Below are 19,439 nucleotides of genomic sequence, written 5' to 3'. Positions count from 1 at the left end.
TTGAGCCACCAGTTGACAATTCTCATTGAAATGAGCATTGTTCAGGAGATTTACCCCGTTTCCTGTACCCCACTGAGACCCAAGGAGGAGCTAGGAGCTGTGTTGAGGGAGAAGGAATAAGATGTGACCTACAGCTTCTTCTCAGTCTAGAACCGAGCTTTGGGCTGAAGCCAGGAGTGTGGGGCTGGTCACCCCACTGTGGGATTGTCTGTTTGGTGGTGCTCTGGATGGGAATGGGGCAAGCCCCACTGGACTTTGATGAACCAGGCACAGTCCAATTCGGTAGGCAAATCAAGTGCTTCGTTGTCTGGTCCCTTTGTTCTGTGTGCATCAAAATGGGAGACTACGTGCTTTTAATCTTATGCCTGTCTTCCTCCTAATAATTACTTCCATCAAATTGTTTCCTTTGAGAAAAGAGCACATGTGGATTCTAAATCCTTAGCATTCTCTTCTTGGTGAGCTTTAATTTGTTATGCTTATGGAATTGAGTGCTAAATCTCAGTGATTCAATTAAGACATCTGTCTCCTGTGAACACAAATAAGGATGCTTCTTCCAATTCTCTATTTCCTAAGGGAAGAGAATGAAAGACATTCAAGTGTTTCAGTGAACTTAAACTTTTAGTGCTAAGGGCATGGAGAAGGAAATCTTTGAGAAGAGTTTGAGAACACTGGGGGGCTCTTGGGGCCTCTTGCCCCAGCCTTGAGACCTTGGGCACCCATCAATCAGGAGGGCTGACGAAGGGTGCAGGTCAGCCAAGGATCGCCGTCAAACTGACTTAACACGTGGCCTCTCCTGGGCTGAGATGTGAGAGAGTCAGGCCTGCCTCTCCAGGTGAGTAGGACTCAGCCGTTGGCCTCATCCAGAGGAGAAATGTAGGGACCACAAGGAGTCTAAGCTCAGGGTTTGCTTAAAAACATATCAAGAATTATTTTTCTTCACATCATGTTATGCTGTTATTTCTAATGGTCATCCTTCTTTCCATTTCCTTCCTCTTTCTTTTTTCCCCATTTTGATACTATCTCTTGAAGATAATGCTAAAGGTTCTCTCCCCCCCTCGGCCTCCTCTCCCTAAAGAGGACCGCTTTGCATGGCAGTGCCCCACCACCCCCAGTCCCTCCAAGGACTCCCTCTACCTGAGCTCACCAAAGCCTTACGTCCCCCCCAGCACCCCCAGCCAGCAGAGACCCTCACGACCGCAGCCTGTCCCTGTCTCCCTGGCAGCCAGATCCACTCCCAAAGGTGTGCCGCACCCCAGGCCGTCGCTTCCAGGGTCCACGTTCTCCCGTGCTTCCTCCCAACCCTGGCACCACTGTGTGGCCACCAGGACAGTTGACAGTGAGAATGTGAGCTCTAACCCACGTCATGAGGCAGTTGGGAATAAAAAGGTCAGCAGCTTATATGTACCTTGTTTATCCAATAACATCTGCCGGGTGGCAGCGGAAAAGGCCTCTCGTGTTGCACGTGACCCAGCCACGGGCACTCCCTCGGAAGCTGCAGGCACTCGAGCACCGGCTCCCGGCATTGTCCCCCGCACAGCCGGCACGGGAAAGCCACCCTCTGCTCCTCCTGACCCTCCCAAGCTATTCTCTGACATCCATAAAGATGCTGCTAACTGGGGTGCGAGTCCTTCCCTGTGTGCCCGGCCTCCGTTCCCAGCTGCGATGAGACCACCACCTGTGCTAGGGCCCCAGCTTTCCTCTGCTCCCGAAAACCGGAAGAGAAAAGAACCTTACCTTTTGCAGCCGTGTTATCCAGACAAGGCAAGGACTTAGGAATGTGTGTGTGTCTTCTACATCATCTCTCTTGAGATTTCATGCAAGCAGCTCGCTTGTTTTCTGGGCTGCCTCCCCTCCCTCTCCTTGTCAACATTGCTGCAGCTTGAGTCCCGAATTCTTCTCTCTAAACCCCTCGGCACAGTCCTCTCTGTCCCCTCCCTCTCTTTCCTGGTAGTATGTAAGTATGCTGGAGTGTGGGATCCATATACTAATAACTTGGTGAGATTCGGGGTGTCGGTGTTTTATCACAAGGTGCCAAAGAAATTGTATTTGCTCCCAAGCTTTCGGGCTCTGCAAGCAGTTTGGGGGTAAAACATAGCCTGCCTGCCTGTTCTGTTGTTCTTTTTCTCTCTCTCTAAAGTGTTAAAAGGAGTCAAAAATAGATGGATGGAAAGTAAACTTGGATGGGGTTCCCTCTGTGTCATGGAGTGTCAGGAGGCCAGCTGGCCAGCACCGGCTGTCTCATGTACTCTGAGGAGCGGGCACCGATTAAATAGTTCTCAGAGTACATCACTGCATGTCCAGTCTCTACTGTTTAAATATGGAATTCCTTCTTCCCTGCCATGCCCCTTTACATAACGAACCCCTTATTTCCTACAGGACGCCACTTTCTCCAGTTCAGCCCAGCCTGAGATAATAGTTGTCCCTCTCTACCTGGTTAATACTGACAGAGGGCAAGAAGGCACTGCCAGACCTCCAGCATCTCTGGGGCCTCTTGGCCCCCCAAGCCCGGCGACTGCCCCTGCCGCCCCACTTCTGACCTTCCCGACTCTAGATGATTTCATTCCCCCTCGTCTGCAGAGGCGATCCCACCACAGCCAGCCAGCCAGCGCTCCTGGCCCCCACTCCCCCGTTAGCCAGACACCACCATCCTTCTCACCACCTCCTCCGCTGGTGCCCCCGATACCGGAGGGCCTCCGCAGAGCCTCGGAGCCTGACCTCACGGGAGCTGTTTCAAGTACCGTAAGCTTGCCGGAACCCCCTCCTCACAGCTTTCCTGAATGTCTGCTCCTGGCAGTGAAAACCCCTTTGTCACTGAAGTACTAAGTCGTGAGGGAAGTGTCCACTGCCACTGTGCTCGTGTGGTGACTGGACCCCTGTTTGCTTTCCTCAGAGTGCATGCCTCCTGTGCGTGTGCGTGTCGTCTCCTTCAGCTGCTCACGAGCCCCTTGCGTGCCTCTGCCTGTCCTGTTTGGAATGCACATCTTCTGGAAGAACCCCGTTTTCCCTCTGAGAACCTCCGTGGCCTCTCCTTTGGCTCGTGATGCTCTTGAGAGGCCAAGCAAATGTGGCGTTGAGAGCCGAGGAAGGCTGAAGAGCTATGTAGGAAAGCCAATGGCAGCCTCTCCACCAGGGAGCAGTGAGCTTCTAGGGGAGGAAGATTCCCTCTTTTGTTGATTTAGCAAGTAAACTTTTATATATGCCAATGGCAGAGAATAGTTTAAAAAAAAAAAAAAGTTGAGTTTAATTGAGTAAATGGCTCTAAAAGCCTTGCACAAATGTTGGGACTGTTTTCTCCAAAGGCAAAAAAGTGCTGCGTCCCCCTGACTAGTGGCTCTCAGGGGCCTTTGCGGCAAAATGTTGCTTCAGGGGTCAAGTGAAGGTAAAGGGCCTTGATACGTCAGGTCCCATCCCTTGAGAGATGAGTCCCCATTGTAGGTGGGGAAAGTCCAAGTGCTTTACAGGAGAGGTTGAATCAGGGTCTTTATTTCTCCTCAGGAGCCCTGAGAATCAAGAGGATCTCAGAACCTCAGAGTGAATTGTAAAATGGGAATGTGTGGATCTACTCAGGGGCCTGTGGGGTGCAGTGGGACTGAATCTGTTAGAGTTGCTAGGATGGTGCTTCCCACAGAAAGAGAGAATGCTCGATAACTATTAGCTACATTGCTGAGGACTTGCCCTTGCAAATGGGGACCAGAGTCCCTCAAAAATAAGTTATTGGCTAATTAACAATTAATGAGCTCCTACAATGTTCCAGGCATATTGCTAGATTCTGTAGGTACAGCTATGAACAAGGCACAGCCTTTGTTCTTGAAGGGTTTTTTTGGGTAGCATTTTGGCTCCGAAGCTTAGCATACATGGGATTATCTGAGAGTCAAGGAAGCTGGTTTACATCGTCAACTCCAGGTTATACTCCTAGAGTCCTAATTGAGTGGATATGCAGAGGGGCCTAGGGCTCTGATTTCATAACCCACATCCTGAGGATTCTGATGCTGAGGGTCCTTGGATCACATTTTGAGATAGAGTGGGTCATGTAATTGGCTGATGCAGCTAAATGCTTAGTAACATCCCTTTGTGTAAAGGTGTATGTATGCCTACACCTATGCCAAACTGGCTCTCATGATTCATTGAGCTGAAGCCAGTCATGCAAAAAGCAGAGAAACTCCTTTTTGGCTTGTAGAAGAATTTGTAGCCAGATACCAGGCACACCAGAGCTGGGAATGGCTTCATTCTGGTCTGGGACCTCTTCTCAAATCTCTAGGTGCGACACAATGCAGTTAGGTCAGGACTCAGCCAAGCATGGTCCAGGGGCTTTGGATATCCTTCCAGCTTTGAGCTTTGCAGCTCAACCCTGTTGAAGGAAAATGCTAGATTGTTTCTAAGCACTCCCCTCACCCTAGCCCAGCTTGTAGGCATATTGAGAAGCTGCTCTTATTTCGGAGGGCACCCGAATAATCTGTAGATATTCTTCCCTTTGGCACAGGGTATTTCTCCAGAACAGTATATAAAGTGAGATGTTTTTAGTGCCATAGTATACGATTGTGAGTAGTTTTGTTGTATGCTGTATAATTTATCATCTGTATAGATCTAGATGTTCATACTGAGTTTTGTTTCAGGGGTGCCAGGACAGGTCAGTTAGGACAGTGTCCTCAGTTTCTCCAGCCTGACTGATCAGCCTGGTATAAACTTCCAGGGGGGACTTCAGCTGGTGACTTATTTGGTTTGGTCCCAAGTAACCGTAAGGTGAAAAAGGAAACTGTTTGGGATCCTTCACTCAATGAGACCTGTGAGGAAGAGCACGAGCCCCCTAGGGATGGTGGCCAAGCCACAAGTTGAGATTTGCTCCATCTGTAGCTATTTGAGAATAAGAGGGAAGAAGAAAATTCATGTGAATTGATCCAGATTCTTTTTGTCTGTAGCCATTTTTGTGATGTTCCAGAAATAAGACTTGGGCCACAGAATAAAATTTTGTAAAATACTTCATGTTCACATGATCTATCCAGACATCACAGTAGGCATTTATACCTTAGGGAGCCACATGCCTGATTTTTGTGTGTGTGTTTCTCAGGTGCATTATGGCAGTGTTTTCACGGGTGTATCATTTATCTTTATTAAATCACTTGGGAAGTAAATTAAGGCAAGTGTAATTTTTTTCTACTTTACAAATGAAAAAATGGAGATGAAGCACTTCTGAACAAGATCATATTATGCCTCTCAAGCCTTGGGGAAAGATTTTATTCACTAAATTGAGCTGTTGCTCATAACTAGCAGCTGCAACATTAGGGCACTTTCAGAATTGACTGAAGGCCCCTACTGTGCGTCAGGAGCTGTCCCTGGTTCTGATACGTTCTTTCTTTTATGGTCACATGTTTTCTTGCTGCAAAAGTTGTTCGGAAACACCTTTACAAATAGATGGCTCCAGTCATTCAAGTGATATTTATTTAACAAGCACCAACTGTCTGCAGAGTCTTATGCTAGGTGCAGGGGTCAAAAGGAGGAAGGGAGGCATGGCTTTCGTCTTCTCTGGAGCATACTAATTGCTTTGAGCCATACATTAATCTGGAGAGTAACAATCAAAGTCTTGCCTTTCAAACTCCTTAAGAATGACATTCTGGCTAGAGGTCCAGAATAGAAACTTTCTAAGAGTTACAAGTGTGATAGGTGAAACTGTGTATATATCCTTACTTACTACATATTGAGGTCTTGTTTTTCTGTCTTTAAAAAAGACTAGCATCATTCCCTTCATGCAGATTATAATGTTAATAGTAACAGTTCTATTGGTTTTTATAGCCGAGACCTCAGGTTTTTGAAGTCAGGATTTTCTTTTTTTTTTTTTTTTAAGATTTTATTTTTTTATTCATGAGAGAGACAGAGAGGCAGAGACATAGGCAGAGGGAGAAACAGGCTCCTTGAGGGGAGCCCAATGTGGGACTTGATCCTGGGACTCTGGAACCACGCCCGAAGGCAGAGGCTCAACCATGAAGCCACCCAGGCATCCTGAAGTCAAGATTATTATAAGTCTTTACCATTTCAAAGATCTTTGTCATTCAATACTGGAGTGGGGGGGCGGGGGGACTCAGGATAGAACCGGGTAACACCCAAATCTCAGAATCAAGTGCTAGTAAGGTTGTTGAGTGATGCAAATAAATAAGAGTGGCTTTCTAGGAATACCAATATGTAACTTTTCCCTACTCACATCGATGGCTTCTTGTCCTCATGTTGTCTCATGTTTCTTTAGACAAGTATACTAAACTTTCCTGATTTTTCCCTTAAACCAGCTCTCATTCTCGGATCACGTTTGGAATTGCATGAGTCTTGCATGTTGTTCTATTTTGTTTTGAATTTCCTTTTTCAGTAACCGGATTGATCCACGGCTATTACCAGGCGAAAATAATGATGTTGCTGAGACTTCCAGTAACACTCACCTTCCCTCTCTACCCTTACTAACACCAACAAAGAGACTAAGCATTCCAGATTAAACTCCTAACTGGAATTAGTGACGTCTCATTGATTACATTTCTTTTTATAATTAAGGTCCTTGTAAAGCTATACATTTCTTCTTTTTTAAAAAGAACATTAGGTTTCACATACTTACAGTTGGTCACAGTGTTTGTTCACTTTTCAGGATTCAAGTCCTCTACTAAATGAAGTTTCTTCATCCCACGTTGGAACCGATTCCCAGATCGCTGCACCAGTTAGCAAGTCATCATCTGCCTACCCCTCTACGACAATTGTCAATCCTACTATTGTACTCTTGCAACACAATCGAGGTAAGGGAACTTCTCAGAGCGCCCCCCACTCACTGGCATCAACAAAGCTGTTCTGTGACTTCCAGGGGCAAGAATTCTCCCATTCCAGAGAAATTGTCACAAACCTCCTCCCTTCCTCGATACTGTCTGCCCCTGTTTACTCACTCCCATGACCCACAGAGTAGACCACAGCAGGGAGACCGGCCCCTGATATGAGATGATGTCAGATATCTGTGTAAGTAAGCTGGTGTAGCGCGTGTTCCGCACCTTGGGTGTTTACGGTTGTTTTCAGATGGTAGCACCAAAATAAGGAAAAGACAGAAGGGAAAAAGTCTGTGTACCTTAACTCCTCATCATGAGAATTTGAATCAGAGCTTTGCTGGGTAAATCTAGGTATAGCAATAATATCTCGTTTAATAAGTCATGTAGTTCTTTGACATCATGAATTTTCTAGAAAGCAAAATTTTGAGTACCCAATTTTTTTTTTAAAAAGCATAATGGGTGGAGACCTTTATAAAATATCAAACATGTTTTTGTGCCTCTAAAGCAGGCACTGGACTTTCTCTTAGTGACTCACTGGCCTAGACTCTTGCCAGCATTTATCACACTGGGCTGTCATTCAGTGCACCCTTTTGGGACATGAGACTCACGTGGCTGTGTGTGTCCCGTATGCTGTGTGGCTGATAGAGCTCTGCTGAGGGTGTCCACATTTGTTTTCTATAGTTCTCTTACTGCTTCCGGCTGGTTCTTCCCTTCTCTGAAGGGGCATTTAGGTAAAGCGGAAGTGCTTTGAGGTAATAGTTGTCTATGTTGACCCTTCTGCTTTAAAATTTCAGAAGGTGATCTTAAGTCTCAGGTTTTTACTAGTTGGAATTCAGTAGAGAGAGAAACTTTTCCTTCACGAAAATCCTTTGCAGTGTAAAGTGTAAAATTGTCAAGCTGTTTCATAGAGCAGAAAGGGTTTTTTAGTCTGAGTTTCAAAAAAGCTAGGCACCAAACCTCTCCTTTTCTTGATGCGCCGTTTGCCTACTGCATAGCTCCCCCTGCCCCACCCCCACATTACTTGGATCAGAATGGAACTGGAGTCTATTTTTAATTGTTTTCCATATTAAATGGAGTTTTCTGTTTCCTGTTTCTAACTTGTAAAACAGATGAATGAAACATTTCCTCTCACTTAAAATCTTCCCACTTGAATCTTAGTTATTTTAGTAATTTTATTTTTTTTCCACTATGTATAGCCTCCATATTAACTGTCCTCCACGAATCTTGTTTTTTCAAAGATGATAAGGGTCCCAAGCCCCACACTAAACTATTTAAGACTCCATTCTCCTTTCAGCAGGGCCATACCCCTTACTGGCAAGAGCTTTCTCTGCCCAGTGTCCATAATGCAGGACAAAGTGAAATTTTGGTTCTCTATGAACTTCTTTATGACTTGTCTTTTAAAAAAAATCCAGAAACAATTTAGTTCAAAGAAGGAAAGGCAGTTTCTCTAAAAATGGGATTTATTCCCAAGGCAACTTGGTTTTTGGGAAATGCCAAGTGTAATGTCAGCTGCTTCCACCAGGTCCCTCTGGTGACACCTAGTGAGACATCTTTGGGCACAAAAATGCTTGTAGTTCTTTTTTGTTTCTTCCCTGGGCAAATGGATTCCTCTTACTTGCCTAAATGCCTTTGGTTCTTGCCTTTTTCTTTTGTGCAGTCCTGCCCTTTGGGTTTAAAGATCAGAATTGTGCTGCCTGAATCACACATCCTTCAGTAAAGGATACAAGTATATTAGTTTTTTGGAATCAAAAGTAGCTTTTCTTAAAGAGCAAACCATATGTTCCCTGTGGAGGTGGAGCAGGAAGAGAAGAGGAGAATGGAAGCGCCTTGCCACCTAGCCTTGGATTACTAGTTGTCACTGGGGTTTAGGTCATGTGTTTCTGGCCTTGCTTTGGAATTTACCCAACCTGACAGCAGTGCTCATAGAAAGTACCCGTAAAAACAATTTAACTATTGCAAAGTCTCCTGAGGGAATGATAACTTTACTCTACTTCTGGAAGTCTAGTTTAGTCATCCTAAAAAGGATTCCCTTTTTTTCTGGCCTAGATGGGCAGGGCACAGTGTGACAACAACCCTCTCTCTACAAGCTAGGTCCCCCAACTGTAGATAAATGAGGGGGTGCTATACATCTGCCCTGGCACTGATGAGTATGCACAACACAGCTCCTTGTCCCTCTTCTCATACCACGTATGTGAGGGCAGATGACTTACGATCAGTCTAGAAGGAGGATTTGAACCAGAAAACTCGGGACTGACGAGGTGCATGGGTCCCCTAGCTCAGAGCTTCTCAGTCTTTGGTGTATGTGGTCTTGGGAGTACATACTTGCAGATTTGGATTCAGGAGGTCTGAGGCAGGGCTGAGATTCTGCATTTTTTCAGCAATTTGCAGAACACATCAGTGCTTCTGGTCCATAGACCACACTGGAGAACAAGAGCTTAGTGGTTCCCAGACTCTGGATCTCACAGTCACATGAAACAGCCTGGAGCCTACCCTAGGGTTGCTAATTTCTAACTATAGTAAATCACACCTCTGAAAAACAACTACTGTTATCCATATCACATGTCATTCTCTGAAAGAAGGGCCATTTCCAATCTCAGAAGTAGGAACATAGTCTTTTAAGTTGAATAAATTTGCTTTTGCCTGGTGAGGAAGCCCTTGCATCTGGTTGGCAGACTGGACTCTGGAACCATAGATCCGTTGGGCATTTTGATCCGACAGATGAGGAAATTAAGGGAAGAGTTTACATGATTGGCCAACATGCTCTAGCAGGTTGCTGGCAGAGCTGAGCCAAGAGCTCAGCTGGGCTTATGTTATCCAGCTCGAGTGAACTTCGTCCACATCCAGAGGTGGACAGGCTGTTCTGGCTGGAAGCACCCCTGCTGCTCTGTTTACTTCTTGCCCACATGGATTCTGGAGGGAGGGTGGGGCCGCAGCCAAGGGGGATGATGACAGCACCCATGGGCTGGCAAGTGCTCTATTTTTATCTACGTAGCTGCTTTAAATTTAGCAGCTGTGGAAGGTAAAGGTCATTTTTGTGCTTATCCCAAAGCACGTACACACAGAACTTTCAAAAAGAGATAGTGGCCTCCGTCCGCGGGTGCCCAAGAGAGTGAGGAACTGATAGACCATCGTGTTGGGGAGCATGGTGGCCTGGAGATCAGGATTGGAAAGAATTCTGCACTAGGAGTTGGGGACCCAGGTTCTAGCTTCCCCCTCTGACGTTCAGTGTCATCATGGGTAGTTTGTGCTGCTTATCTGAGGTGTCTCAACCCACTAGATTTAAAGTGTTAACATGTGTGAAAGCTCTTAAAAACAATGTCTGCTGTTTGGTAAAGCTCTCAGGAGGTGGTAGCTGCCATGACAGTTATATTTCCTTCAAACTTAATGAGACTGGGGTCATTATAAGGTCCTGGTCCCTTAAAACGAGAGGAGTTAAATAAATAAATAAATAAATAAATAAATAAATAAATAAATAAATAAATAAATAAATAAACAAACCAAATAAACAAACAAACCAACCAACCAACCAGGGGAGTTGGGAGGGTCTCCTTCCATGATCAGATCACCTTGAAACCAGGTGTAAACAACAACCAAACAGTGACTGTTCCCTGAATCTTGGTACAGATGTAGGAGGGAGGCTTGGAGACACCACACCTGGGTAACGGAAGCCGCGTCAATGCCCCGATATCCAGCTGGGGGTGGTGGCTGCCACACAACATTTCAGCATCTAAGCCCAAGGGACAGTTAGGATGCCAGTTTGGGGTGCTAACAAGTTGTGGCAGGACTTCCTGGTCTTACCATGTCTGTGTGAATCTCACAATGTGTATCTTTTCTTTTATCACAGAACAGCAAAAACGACTCAGTAGCCTTTCAGGTAGGTGCCAAATATTTATTTATATGCTAACACCTTTGACGTGTGAGCCACAGTCTGAGGAGTTCCTCCAATGTGCTGGGGATTCTGTTGCTGGACCACAAGGACGGTGGAAGCATGATGGTCCTGCCTCCTTCCTGCAGTTTGAAGGGGTGCAGGAGGCACACCAGATCAGTAACCCCAACTAGCACACATGTCCTGGGCAGCTGTGATAAGTGCCTTGATGGGTAAGAACAGGACAATCTGAATAAAAAAGAACAAAAAGTTATACCTTAGGTGGAGCATTCGAGGCAGGCCTTACTAAAGAAGTCCCCTTTCTGTTGATTCCAATCCCTCTTCTAGGATTGAGTCAGTCAGGGTTAGGGAATGTAGGCAAGTTCTTTTCTTGTTGAGTGGCAAGCCCAGGTGCCAGTAAATGACCCTGCATGACAGACCCGGGTGAGAGCCTCTAGCTCAGCAGTGCCTGAAAGGAGGTGTGAGCAGGCATCAGAATCTCCTGGAAAGCTGGTCCAAAACCCAGATTCCACAGCTCCACATATTCAGATTTAACGTGTTGGTGAGAAAAATAATAATAATAATAATGTGTTGGTGAGAACTTACGTTTCTCCCCGGGTCCCCAGTGATGCTAATGCTGCCTGTGTACTGACCACCTTGAGGAGCGAGTCCCATCAAGAACTGGCAGTGGTGGGCATTGATCTGCTAGATAATCAGGTGTCAGGGTGCCCTCCCTAATAAAGTGTGGCTACACATGGCCAGAACTGTGGGGAAACCCAGGGATGGGAAGGTTTCACCGTGTCCTTACGGCTTTCTGTAGCCATTCTGCTTTGAGTCCTTCCCAATGGTTAGGGGCTGGCAGCCTTAGGCAGGCTGCTAATGATCTAAACCACAGGTCAGTTTTCTTATCTGCCAAATGGGAAACGCAGTAATGCCTCGGAGGTTCTGCTTATAAAGCAGCCTACACCGAGCATTGTCACTCACTAAGTGCTTGGTGGATGTGAGTTTCCATTATCAGCAGGCACCTCCATGGATTCATGCCTCATTTTATTGAGTGTCTACTCTGTATCAGGCCCTGAACCAGGCTCTGTATCCATATCCAGGAACTGTGCTGCCCTCCAGCAGCTCACAGTGTGGTATAATGGTTCATAACCATTTTTTGGTGATGGACTCATTTGGAGAATCTAATAAAGCCAGTAGATTCATTTATAGAAAAAGCCTCAAGGTCAAGTGTGCACCTGGTGGATTTACAGATACGTGTGAATCTGGAGCAAGAATCCCTTATCTGGTAGATACACAAGAGCCTGAGCTGCTTCACGATTTCTCTGTTACTTCATGTTTGCTGCCCTTGTGATTCATAGAGAGCCCTGTGGGGAGAACATGGGGTTCTCACACCCTCTCAGCTTTATCGGGACTTGGCCCCAGGGCCAGGAAGGCTGTGGTTGAACACAAGGTGCCCTTCACTGCCCCCTCCTGACTCTGCCACACCAAATCACTTCATTCCCTGGTCCCAGCCCGGGTTGCTGAGAACAGGGTGGCTCTGAAGCAAAGGTAGCTCCTGTGAACACCTTCCTGCCTTTGGGATTTGGAAAAGAGCCGTGGAACGGCTGAAACAGGTGCACAGACACAAGTTAGGAGGCACACAGTTGGGTCCTGGCTATCTCCTCTTATGACGTTGTTTATCCCCGGGTAAGTGACTTTACCTCTCTATGGCATAGTTTCCTCATGTGGGAAATGGGGATTGATAATCCTCATCCTTTCCTCAGAGCTGTGAGTATCGTGTGCGACAGGAAGCAGGGTATGCTTTGCACACTGGAAAGTGCTATGCAATGTTAGGGCTTCTCCACCAGTCTGGCAGGCTCGGGCCACTTCCTTGGCTTCAGAATAAGCCTAATGTTTCTGTCTTCCTTGAGTTTTGGAACAGACCCATTAACGATATTTGATAGAGTGGGACGTAAAGTAAGTGCTCACTAGATGTTAGTTTTTGTTGAAAAAGAAGCAGCACTGTTCTGTTCAGAAGCTCTTGAAGGAGAGAGGGCTGGCTGGGCTCACTCCAGTCTGCTCCTGGCAGCAGTGGGGCTTTGCCCATCATACCTGTCATGATGGCACTTGATGGGCCAGCCACCTCCCTTGACACTCCCCCCCCCCCCCCCCGCCCCATCCCACCCCAATCTTAACAGGTTTTTATTGAGCCTTTATGGGGCTTTTTACTTTTCTTTTAAGATTGTATTTATTTATTCATGAGAAAAAGAGAGGCAGAGACATAGGCAGAAGTTGAAGTAGGCTCCCTGTGGGGAACCTGATGCGGGATTCAATCTAGGACCCAGGATCACAACCTGAGCCAAAGGCAGACACTCACCCACTGAGCTACCCAGGTGTCCTCTTTATGGGGCTTCTTGTTCAATGAGATTCATTCAGAATCGAGAGCCACATGGTGTTTGGCCACCTCAAGCTCATGGTTCCCTTGGGGAGATGGACAGAGAAACAAGTCAGGGCTGGGGCAGAGGGTCTAGCCTTCCTTAGGGAGGTGTCGGCATTTCTGTGGTCCTCAATCACCGAGCTTTGGGTGTGAAGGAAAGGAAGCTGCCCACAGGCACTGAGGCCCTGTGCCAGGTTGCCAACATTGTCACTTATGTAGTGGCCCTTTCCAGCACCTTCCTTGTAAAAGCTCAGTGTAAAACTGGAAGGAAATGCTCCAGGATGTCCTGTTGAGGTTTTGGTATTTGCCTCGTGAGCTATTTCTCACGAAATAGCTCACGAGGCCCTCATTGTCCTATACATGCCAAATGTAGTCCTGTCACCCTCATGGTATAAGACCTGTTGTGTGAGGTTTTCACTATATGTAAAACAAGAAACAACTTTCTTTCTTTGAGGCTGCAGTTCATCTCTCTGTACACTGAAATCCACTCAACCATGAGTCACATGATCACAGTCTTCCAAAGTAAAATAATTCAGGGCTAATTTTTGTAGAGCCGAAGAACTCTGATAGCTTTAGAACAAATCTATGAACTGTCAACTTGAGTTTTGTAGTTAAGTGATTGTTGTTGGAGCCACCTGCCCCAACAATTTAAAACATTTCTCTGGGTCTGGAAACCCTGAGAATGCCAAGTTTGTGATCTGTTACTTCTTAAGAGAGGATGCTGGAGTGAGGAGTGTCAGCGCCTCCAAGTACCAGGCGAGACAGCTTGAAATCAGCCTCCCCTGCTGCTTCCTGGTGACACTCAGGAAGACCTTCCCAGGCAGGAGGAGAATGCTCAGCAGAGCCATATTTAGGGTAGACTTCAGTAACTTGAAATCCCCTTGCACTTCCAGGCTTCCTGCCAAATCCTTGGCCTTCTGTGGGAATTGCCTAGGAACATGAGAACTCATCCCAAGAGTCCAGTCTGGTCTCAACATCCTTCAAAGCTCATGGCTATGATGCCAGGGATCCGGTTGTCTGAAGCATACCCTGAGCTAGGTCTTGCACAGAGGGTTTAGAAACCATTCTGCGGTCACAGAATGAGTACTTGTGTGGGAAGTCAGTTGGAAATCCAGGCAGGGTAATTCTACCAGCAGGGCCAGTGGTGAAGGTTGTCGTACCTGAGCATGTGGACGCACTGGTTCCCTACTTCCCCAGCCCCTCCTACACGCAGGGACATCTCTGACTTGGGCACAACCTCACATGTGCCCTCAGGCCCTTCCTTTTTTACCGGATTTTGGTCTCTACCCAGCACTCTGCACCCTTTCCTTTATCAAGGATGAGATGCTCTCCCTCAGTCAATGAACAGATCCCAACTGAGCACCACCTGATTGCCAGGGCGCCTCTTGGCCCTGTTCAGCCTCCCCACGGGAGCATCACCACTAGGACTTTGACTCCCCTGGCTTAGACCTTTTCGACCCCTAACCTCTCAACCTCTGTGGTTCCCACCTGCCATTGTCTGTGCTTGTGTGCTGACCCCCTCCCTAGATACCTCCCTACATCCTGCTCACATGTTCGTCCCTTTCTCTGTGGTCTGGCATCCATCCCACTGCCCTCTGAACTTGAACTTTCTCCCCCCGGGGTGATCCCGTGACTCTTTTGCCTAATGGAATGGCCCTGTCTCTGCTTCAGTTTCCCTTCCTCCCCACTTTCCTCCCTCCCTCCCTCCCTCCCTTCCTTCCTTCCTTCCATCCATCTATCCATCCATCCATGGGTGGAATCACTCACTTCTTGGAATCTTGTCCTCTCTGGCTTCAGTGAAGCCTCGCTATTCCTTTCTGGTTCATCCCCTCTCCCTCTGATAACTCCTGCATCCTTTGGGGGATCCCTTTTGCTCTCAAGCCTGTCACCGTAGCATCCCTCAGCATGTGACGTCAGCCCTTGATTCTGCTCACGTTTACTACTCCACGAACTCTTCCATCTATCTCCCTGACCTCTTCCATCACTTTTATGCTGATGGCTCAGGAATTGCACTCCTGCCTGGGCCCCTCACAAGGGCTCCGCTCCCCTATTTCTCCTAGGGCATTTTTACTTGGACGTCTCACTGAGTTACTGTGTTGGAATGGAAGCAGCCATCCCTCCCTGCCTTCCCAGCCTAGTCCCTTTACTAACTTTTGTTTGGATCAGGCCGGGCCTGAAGCCTTGGTGCCATCTTTGAGGGAGCTACGACAGGATATGGCTCAGAGAGAACCAGTGGAGTCAAGTGTCCCTAGTGCAAGGCCCAGCTTGAACACATGGCAGCCGTGTGACCTCAGGCAGGTCTTTACTGTTTTTAAAAATGGACAGGTAATGGTTTCTTCCTCATAGGATTATTGGGAGGAGAACTGAGATAATATATATGAAGAATTTAGCACAGTGCCTGGCACCTGGTAACCTCAGAATAGTTCAGAGGCTCCTTGCATTTGCTAATGCTCTTCCCTCTGCCAGGGGTACCCTTTACTTCCTGTTTGGCTCTGAAAGGTCAGCCCTGAACCTAAATTCCTCAGCTAAGTATGATGCGGACTCTACCCACCTCTGGTCATCTTGCATTCTCATAGCTACCTCTCTTGCCCTTTCTGTCCACTGGCCATTAGCTACTTGAAGGCTCGCACTCTGGGAGGTTTACCCTCATGGCCACAGGACATGTGCATGCATAGCCACAATGCCTTCCCATAGTAAGTGACAGGGTTTGGAATTACAGAGTATACAAAGTAGTTTTGTAATCTGTGGGCTACACCTGTTATGTTTATTAGCTCTCTGTAACCTCTAGTTCTGAATCAAATTTTATTTTATTTTATTTTATTCTATTTTTTTTATTTTATTTTATTTATTTTTATTTTTTTAAATTTTATTTTTTATTTTTTATTTATTTTATTTTATTTTATTTCATTTCATTTCATTTTATTTTATAGATTTTATTTATTTATTCATGAGAATACACAGGAGAGAGAGAGAGGCAGAGACACAGGCAGAGGGAGAAGCAGGCTCCATGCAGGGAGCCTGACATGGGATTCGATCCTGGGTCTCCAGGATCAGGCCCTGGGCTGTAGGCGGCGCTAAACCACTGAGCTACTGGGGCTGCCCCTGAATCAAATTTTAATGTGCACTTAGCAGTTTAAAGGGTTAGATGATAAATATTTCAGTCTTCATGAGCCATAGTTTCATTTCTAGCTACTCAGCTCTGCCACTGTAACTTGAAAGCATACATAAATAGTACATAAACGAATGGATGTGGCTATGCCCCAATAAAACTTTACAAAAACAGGTGGCCAGGCCATAGTTTTCTGACCCATGCTCTAAGTGAAACTCATTCCAATTGGGAATTTGCAAACACACTTCCTCCAGCTGGATTGTTTGGGAGAATTTTGCTTCACAGCCACCAGAAGAACTTCAGCTAATGACTACTTCTCACTTCTAGATCCTGTGTCAGAAAGAAGAGTGGGAGAGCAGGACTTGGCACCAACCCAGGAGAAACCCACCTCCCCTGGAAGAGCTACTGAAAAAAAGGCAAAGGATGACAGCAGGCGGGTGGTTAAGAGCGCTCAGGACCTAAGCGATGTTTCCATGGATGAAGTGGGCATCCCACTCCGGGTATGAATACTGACCCATGAGTCCTACTTAGGCTTTTTCCTACGCCAGGGACATGTGTGTATCCAAGTACATGTGACCCCACTTGTGGCCCTCATGAGAAAATTCTCACCTCTGTCCACTCTCTAAACCCACTGAGGGCTGCAGAGCCTCCCCGAGCTGTGTGCCAGCATCCTGTCCCACCTTGGTCCTGGGCTCAGAGTGCAGCAGCTTTCTCCAAAGCATGTTAGGCACTAATGAGTCTCATGAGAAAAAGGTTTTGGGTTCAAGTGACACGAGGAAAAGCAGGGTGGAACACAGGTAGAGCAGTTTCTCTGCAGCAGCACTTCTGAGAAGCTTCAGGCTGGTGCATGTTCAAGGGGAGAATGTTGTGGGCAGTGTCTCCCAGTCTCTGGCTTTTGTCCTTGGAACATGCTCAGAAATTGCAGGTCCAGGAACCCTGGGGAGAATGTGGGGCTCAGGGTCTTTGTTTATGAGTTTATGAAGAAGTTCCCCCGAGTGGGAGATACCCCATCATTCAGGGTGAGCAACAGACTCTACAGAAGCCACAGAATGAATCCAGGCTGCCCCAGTTCTTACCCCTCTGCACAGATGTGCCAGTGTTCGGCAGGCCCTATGGAATTCAAGGGAATTTGAAACTGGATTATGGTGAATCCCCTTTTATTCCATGGGCCCCTCAGAACACTAGCTACAATATGTTTCTCTCTGGTCTCCATGTAATGAATGGACTGTTTTTTGTGTCCCTTTGGAGGAGTAGAAACAACAGTGGGCTAAGCCTTGAAAGAACTGTTGTTTGGTCCTAAGTAATACTAAGTATATAATAACAATAATAAGTAGAGAGGGAATTTTGATGGTAGAATGGTCATTGCCACTACCACTTGCTGACTGATGATCTTGTCATTGACTCTACAAGGTGGACACTGATGTAATTCCCATTTTAGAGATGAGGAAACAGGGACTCAGTGATTATGGTCCTTGTCCAGGATTGCACAACCTGTGAGTGATGGAGCAGTCTCTCTGACTCCCAAACTCGTACCCCTAACCATCATGCGAGGCGGCCTTCCCACTCACCTTCTTACCAGCTCTATGACTTTGGGCATCATTTTGACTTTGTACCTCATTTCCTCATCTGTAAAGTGGACGTGAAAATGCCTGATCTAACCACCGATCTGCACCTTTCCTTGTATTATTTTGGTCTTAAATCAACAACAGCCCAGCTTTGTGGTTAGGATGAAAACTCTCTGGCATTGGCATTGGCTGGCAGAGTGGGATACGTTTGAATGTATGTGTTCTAAATCTGGCCCTCTCCTAGGTAATATAGCTACACTTCTACAGAATAACCCGAAATGGGTAGGTGCATGCAAATATTCTTTGCCTCTTATGTTTCTAGGAGGCTTTACTTCCATTTAGTTGTCTCTCTAAAAAATGAGATTTTAGGGATGCCTGGGTGGTTCAGATAGTTAAGTATCTGCCTTTGGTCAGGTCATGATCTCTAGGTCCTGGGATTGAAGCCCATGTCAAGCTCCCAACTTAGCAGGGAGTGTCTCCCTCTGCCTTTGACTCTCCCCCTGCTTATGCTGTCCTGTTTCTCTCTCTCTTAAATGAAGAAATAAAAAATATTTTAAAAATGAAATTTTAAAAAATTGAACACATTTCAAGAGGATCTTTGTTTACTTTTTCAAAACCTTCATGCTTTTTGGCCAAATATTACTCTGCAGATTCAGATCTGAATCTCTCGGTTTAGCTTTTTTTTTTTTTTTTTTTTAATGATTTTATTTATTTTAGAGAAAGAGAGAGTGCATGTACATGAGCAGAGGGAGGGGCAACGGGAAAGGAAGAAGGAGAGAAGCAGACTGCCCACTGAGTGTGGAGGTTACATGGGGCTCCATCTCACGATTCTGAGATCATGACCTGAGCTGAAATCAAGAGCCAGACACTTAATCAACTGAGCCACCCAGGCACCCATTGGTTTAACTATTCTTCCTCAAAAGTTTTGCATTTTTAATAAAGATTTAACTGTGGGATCACTAACATGTATAGAGTTATGTGAGTTTTGACCTCAGATGTCTCTTTCCAGTATGATTTTGTCATCATAGAAGTTCTGAAACGTGCTGACATTTCCATTGTATTTTACACTCTGCCTTTGTTTTTCTCTAGAACACCGAGAGATCAAAAGACTGGTACAAGACCATGTTTAAACAGATCCACAAACTAAACAGAGGTACTAATTTTGATTTCTAGAAGCTATGCTGTGTTCATATGTTGACTATCATAGTGAGGACTTAAACTTGGTTTGTTAGGATGTCGAGAGACTGGGCCTGACACTCAACTTATTGGGCACCAGCTTGCCTGAGCCCAGCCATACATCTGCAGAGCAGGGAGGAAACGCTTGTGCCCTGCCTTACATGGGGGATTTGAGGTCAGCTCTCCAGTCCTGCCTCCCAGACATTGTGGGAAGTGGCAGGTTGAGCCCAGCACTCTGCCTGTGCTCCAGCATCTGCCTGCCCGAGATGTGAGCAGCTCTGACTCCCATCTGCTTCCCGCTTTAGATGCAGCTCCCTGTGTCAGCCCATGACTGCCTTGTAGGCAGAGCAAGTCACTGAACTAGGAGTGAAGAAAACTGGCCTCACCTGGATTCAGTACCCCCAAGCACACCTGTGACCCTGGGCCAGTCATGTAGCTCCCTGCATTCAACCCCCCTCCCTTCCTCCAAGGGCTGTTGCAGGGTCCAAATGAGACCAAATTCTACCTTATAAAGTAG

The 19,439-nt window shown here is 46.4% G+C and overlaps 1 protein-coding gene across 50 annotated transcripts in view; it reads left to right on the top strand.

Annotated features, from left to right (window-relative positions):
- Nucleotides 1-19,439, top strand: part of SORBS1 (sorbin and SH3 domain containing 1) — a 229,066-nt gene that overhangs the window by 132,957 nt on the left and 76,670 nt on the right. For 23 of the 50 annotated variants that reach the window (XM_038578257.1, XM_038578253.1, XM_038578250.1 and 20 more), the window contains 6 exons: nucleotides 1,030-1,761; nucleotides 2,377-2,739; nucleotides 6,623-6,767; nucleotides 10,633-10,662; nucleotides 16,509-16,681; nucleotides 18,836-18,899. In XM_038578257.1, coding sequence (XP_038434185.1) covers nucleotides 1,030-1,761; nucleotides 2,377-2,739; nucleotides 6,623-6,767; nucleotides 10,633-10,662; nucleotides 16,509-16,681; nucleotides 18,836-18,899 — 1,507 coding nt within the window. The remainder of the gene's footprint in view (nucleotides 1-1,029; nucleotides 1,762-2,376; nucleotides 2,740-6,622; nucleotides 6,768-10,632; nucleotides 10,663-16,508; nucleotides 16,682-18,835; nucleotides 18,900-19,439) is intronic. The other 27 variants (XM_038578287.1, XM_038578269.1, XM_038578273.1 and 24 more) reach the window with 2 other exon arrangements.

This window comes from Canis lupus, chromosome 28 (genome assembly GCF_011100685.1).
Source record: "Canis lupus familiaris isolate Mischka breed German Shepherd chromosome 28, alternate assembly UU_Cfam_GSD_1.0, whole genome shotgun sequence".
Taxonomy (NCBI): Eukaryota; Metazoa; Chordata; class Mammalia; order Carnivora; family Canidae; genus Canis; species Canis lupus.
Note: the sequence above shows the minus strand (reverse complement) of the source record. Positions and strands in the feature narration are given on the sequence as shown.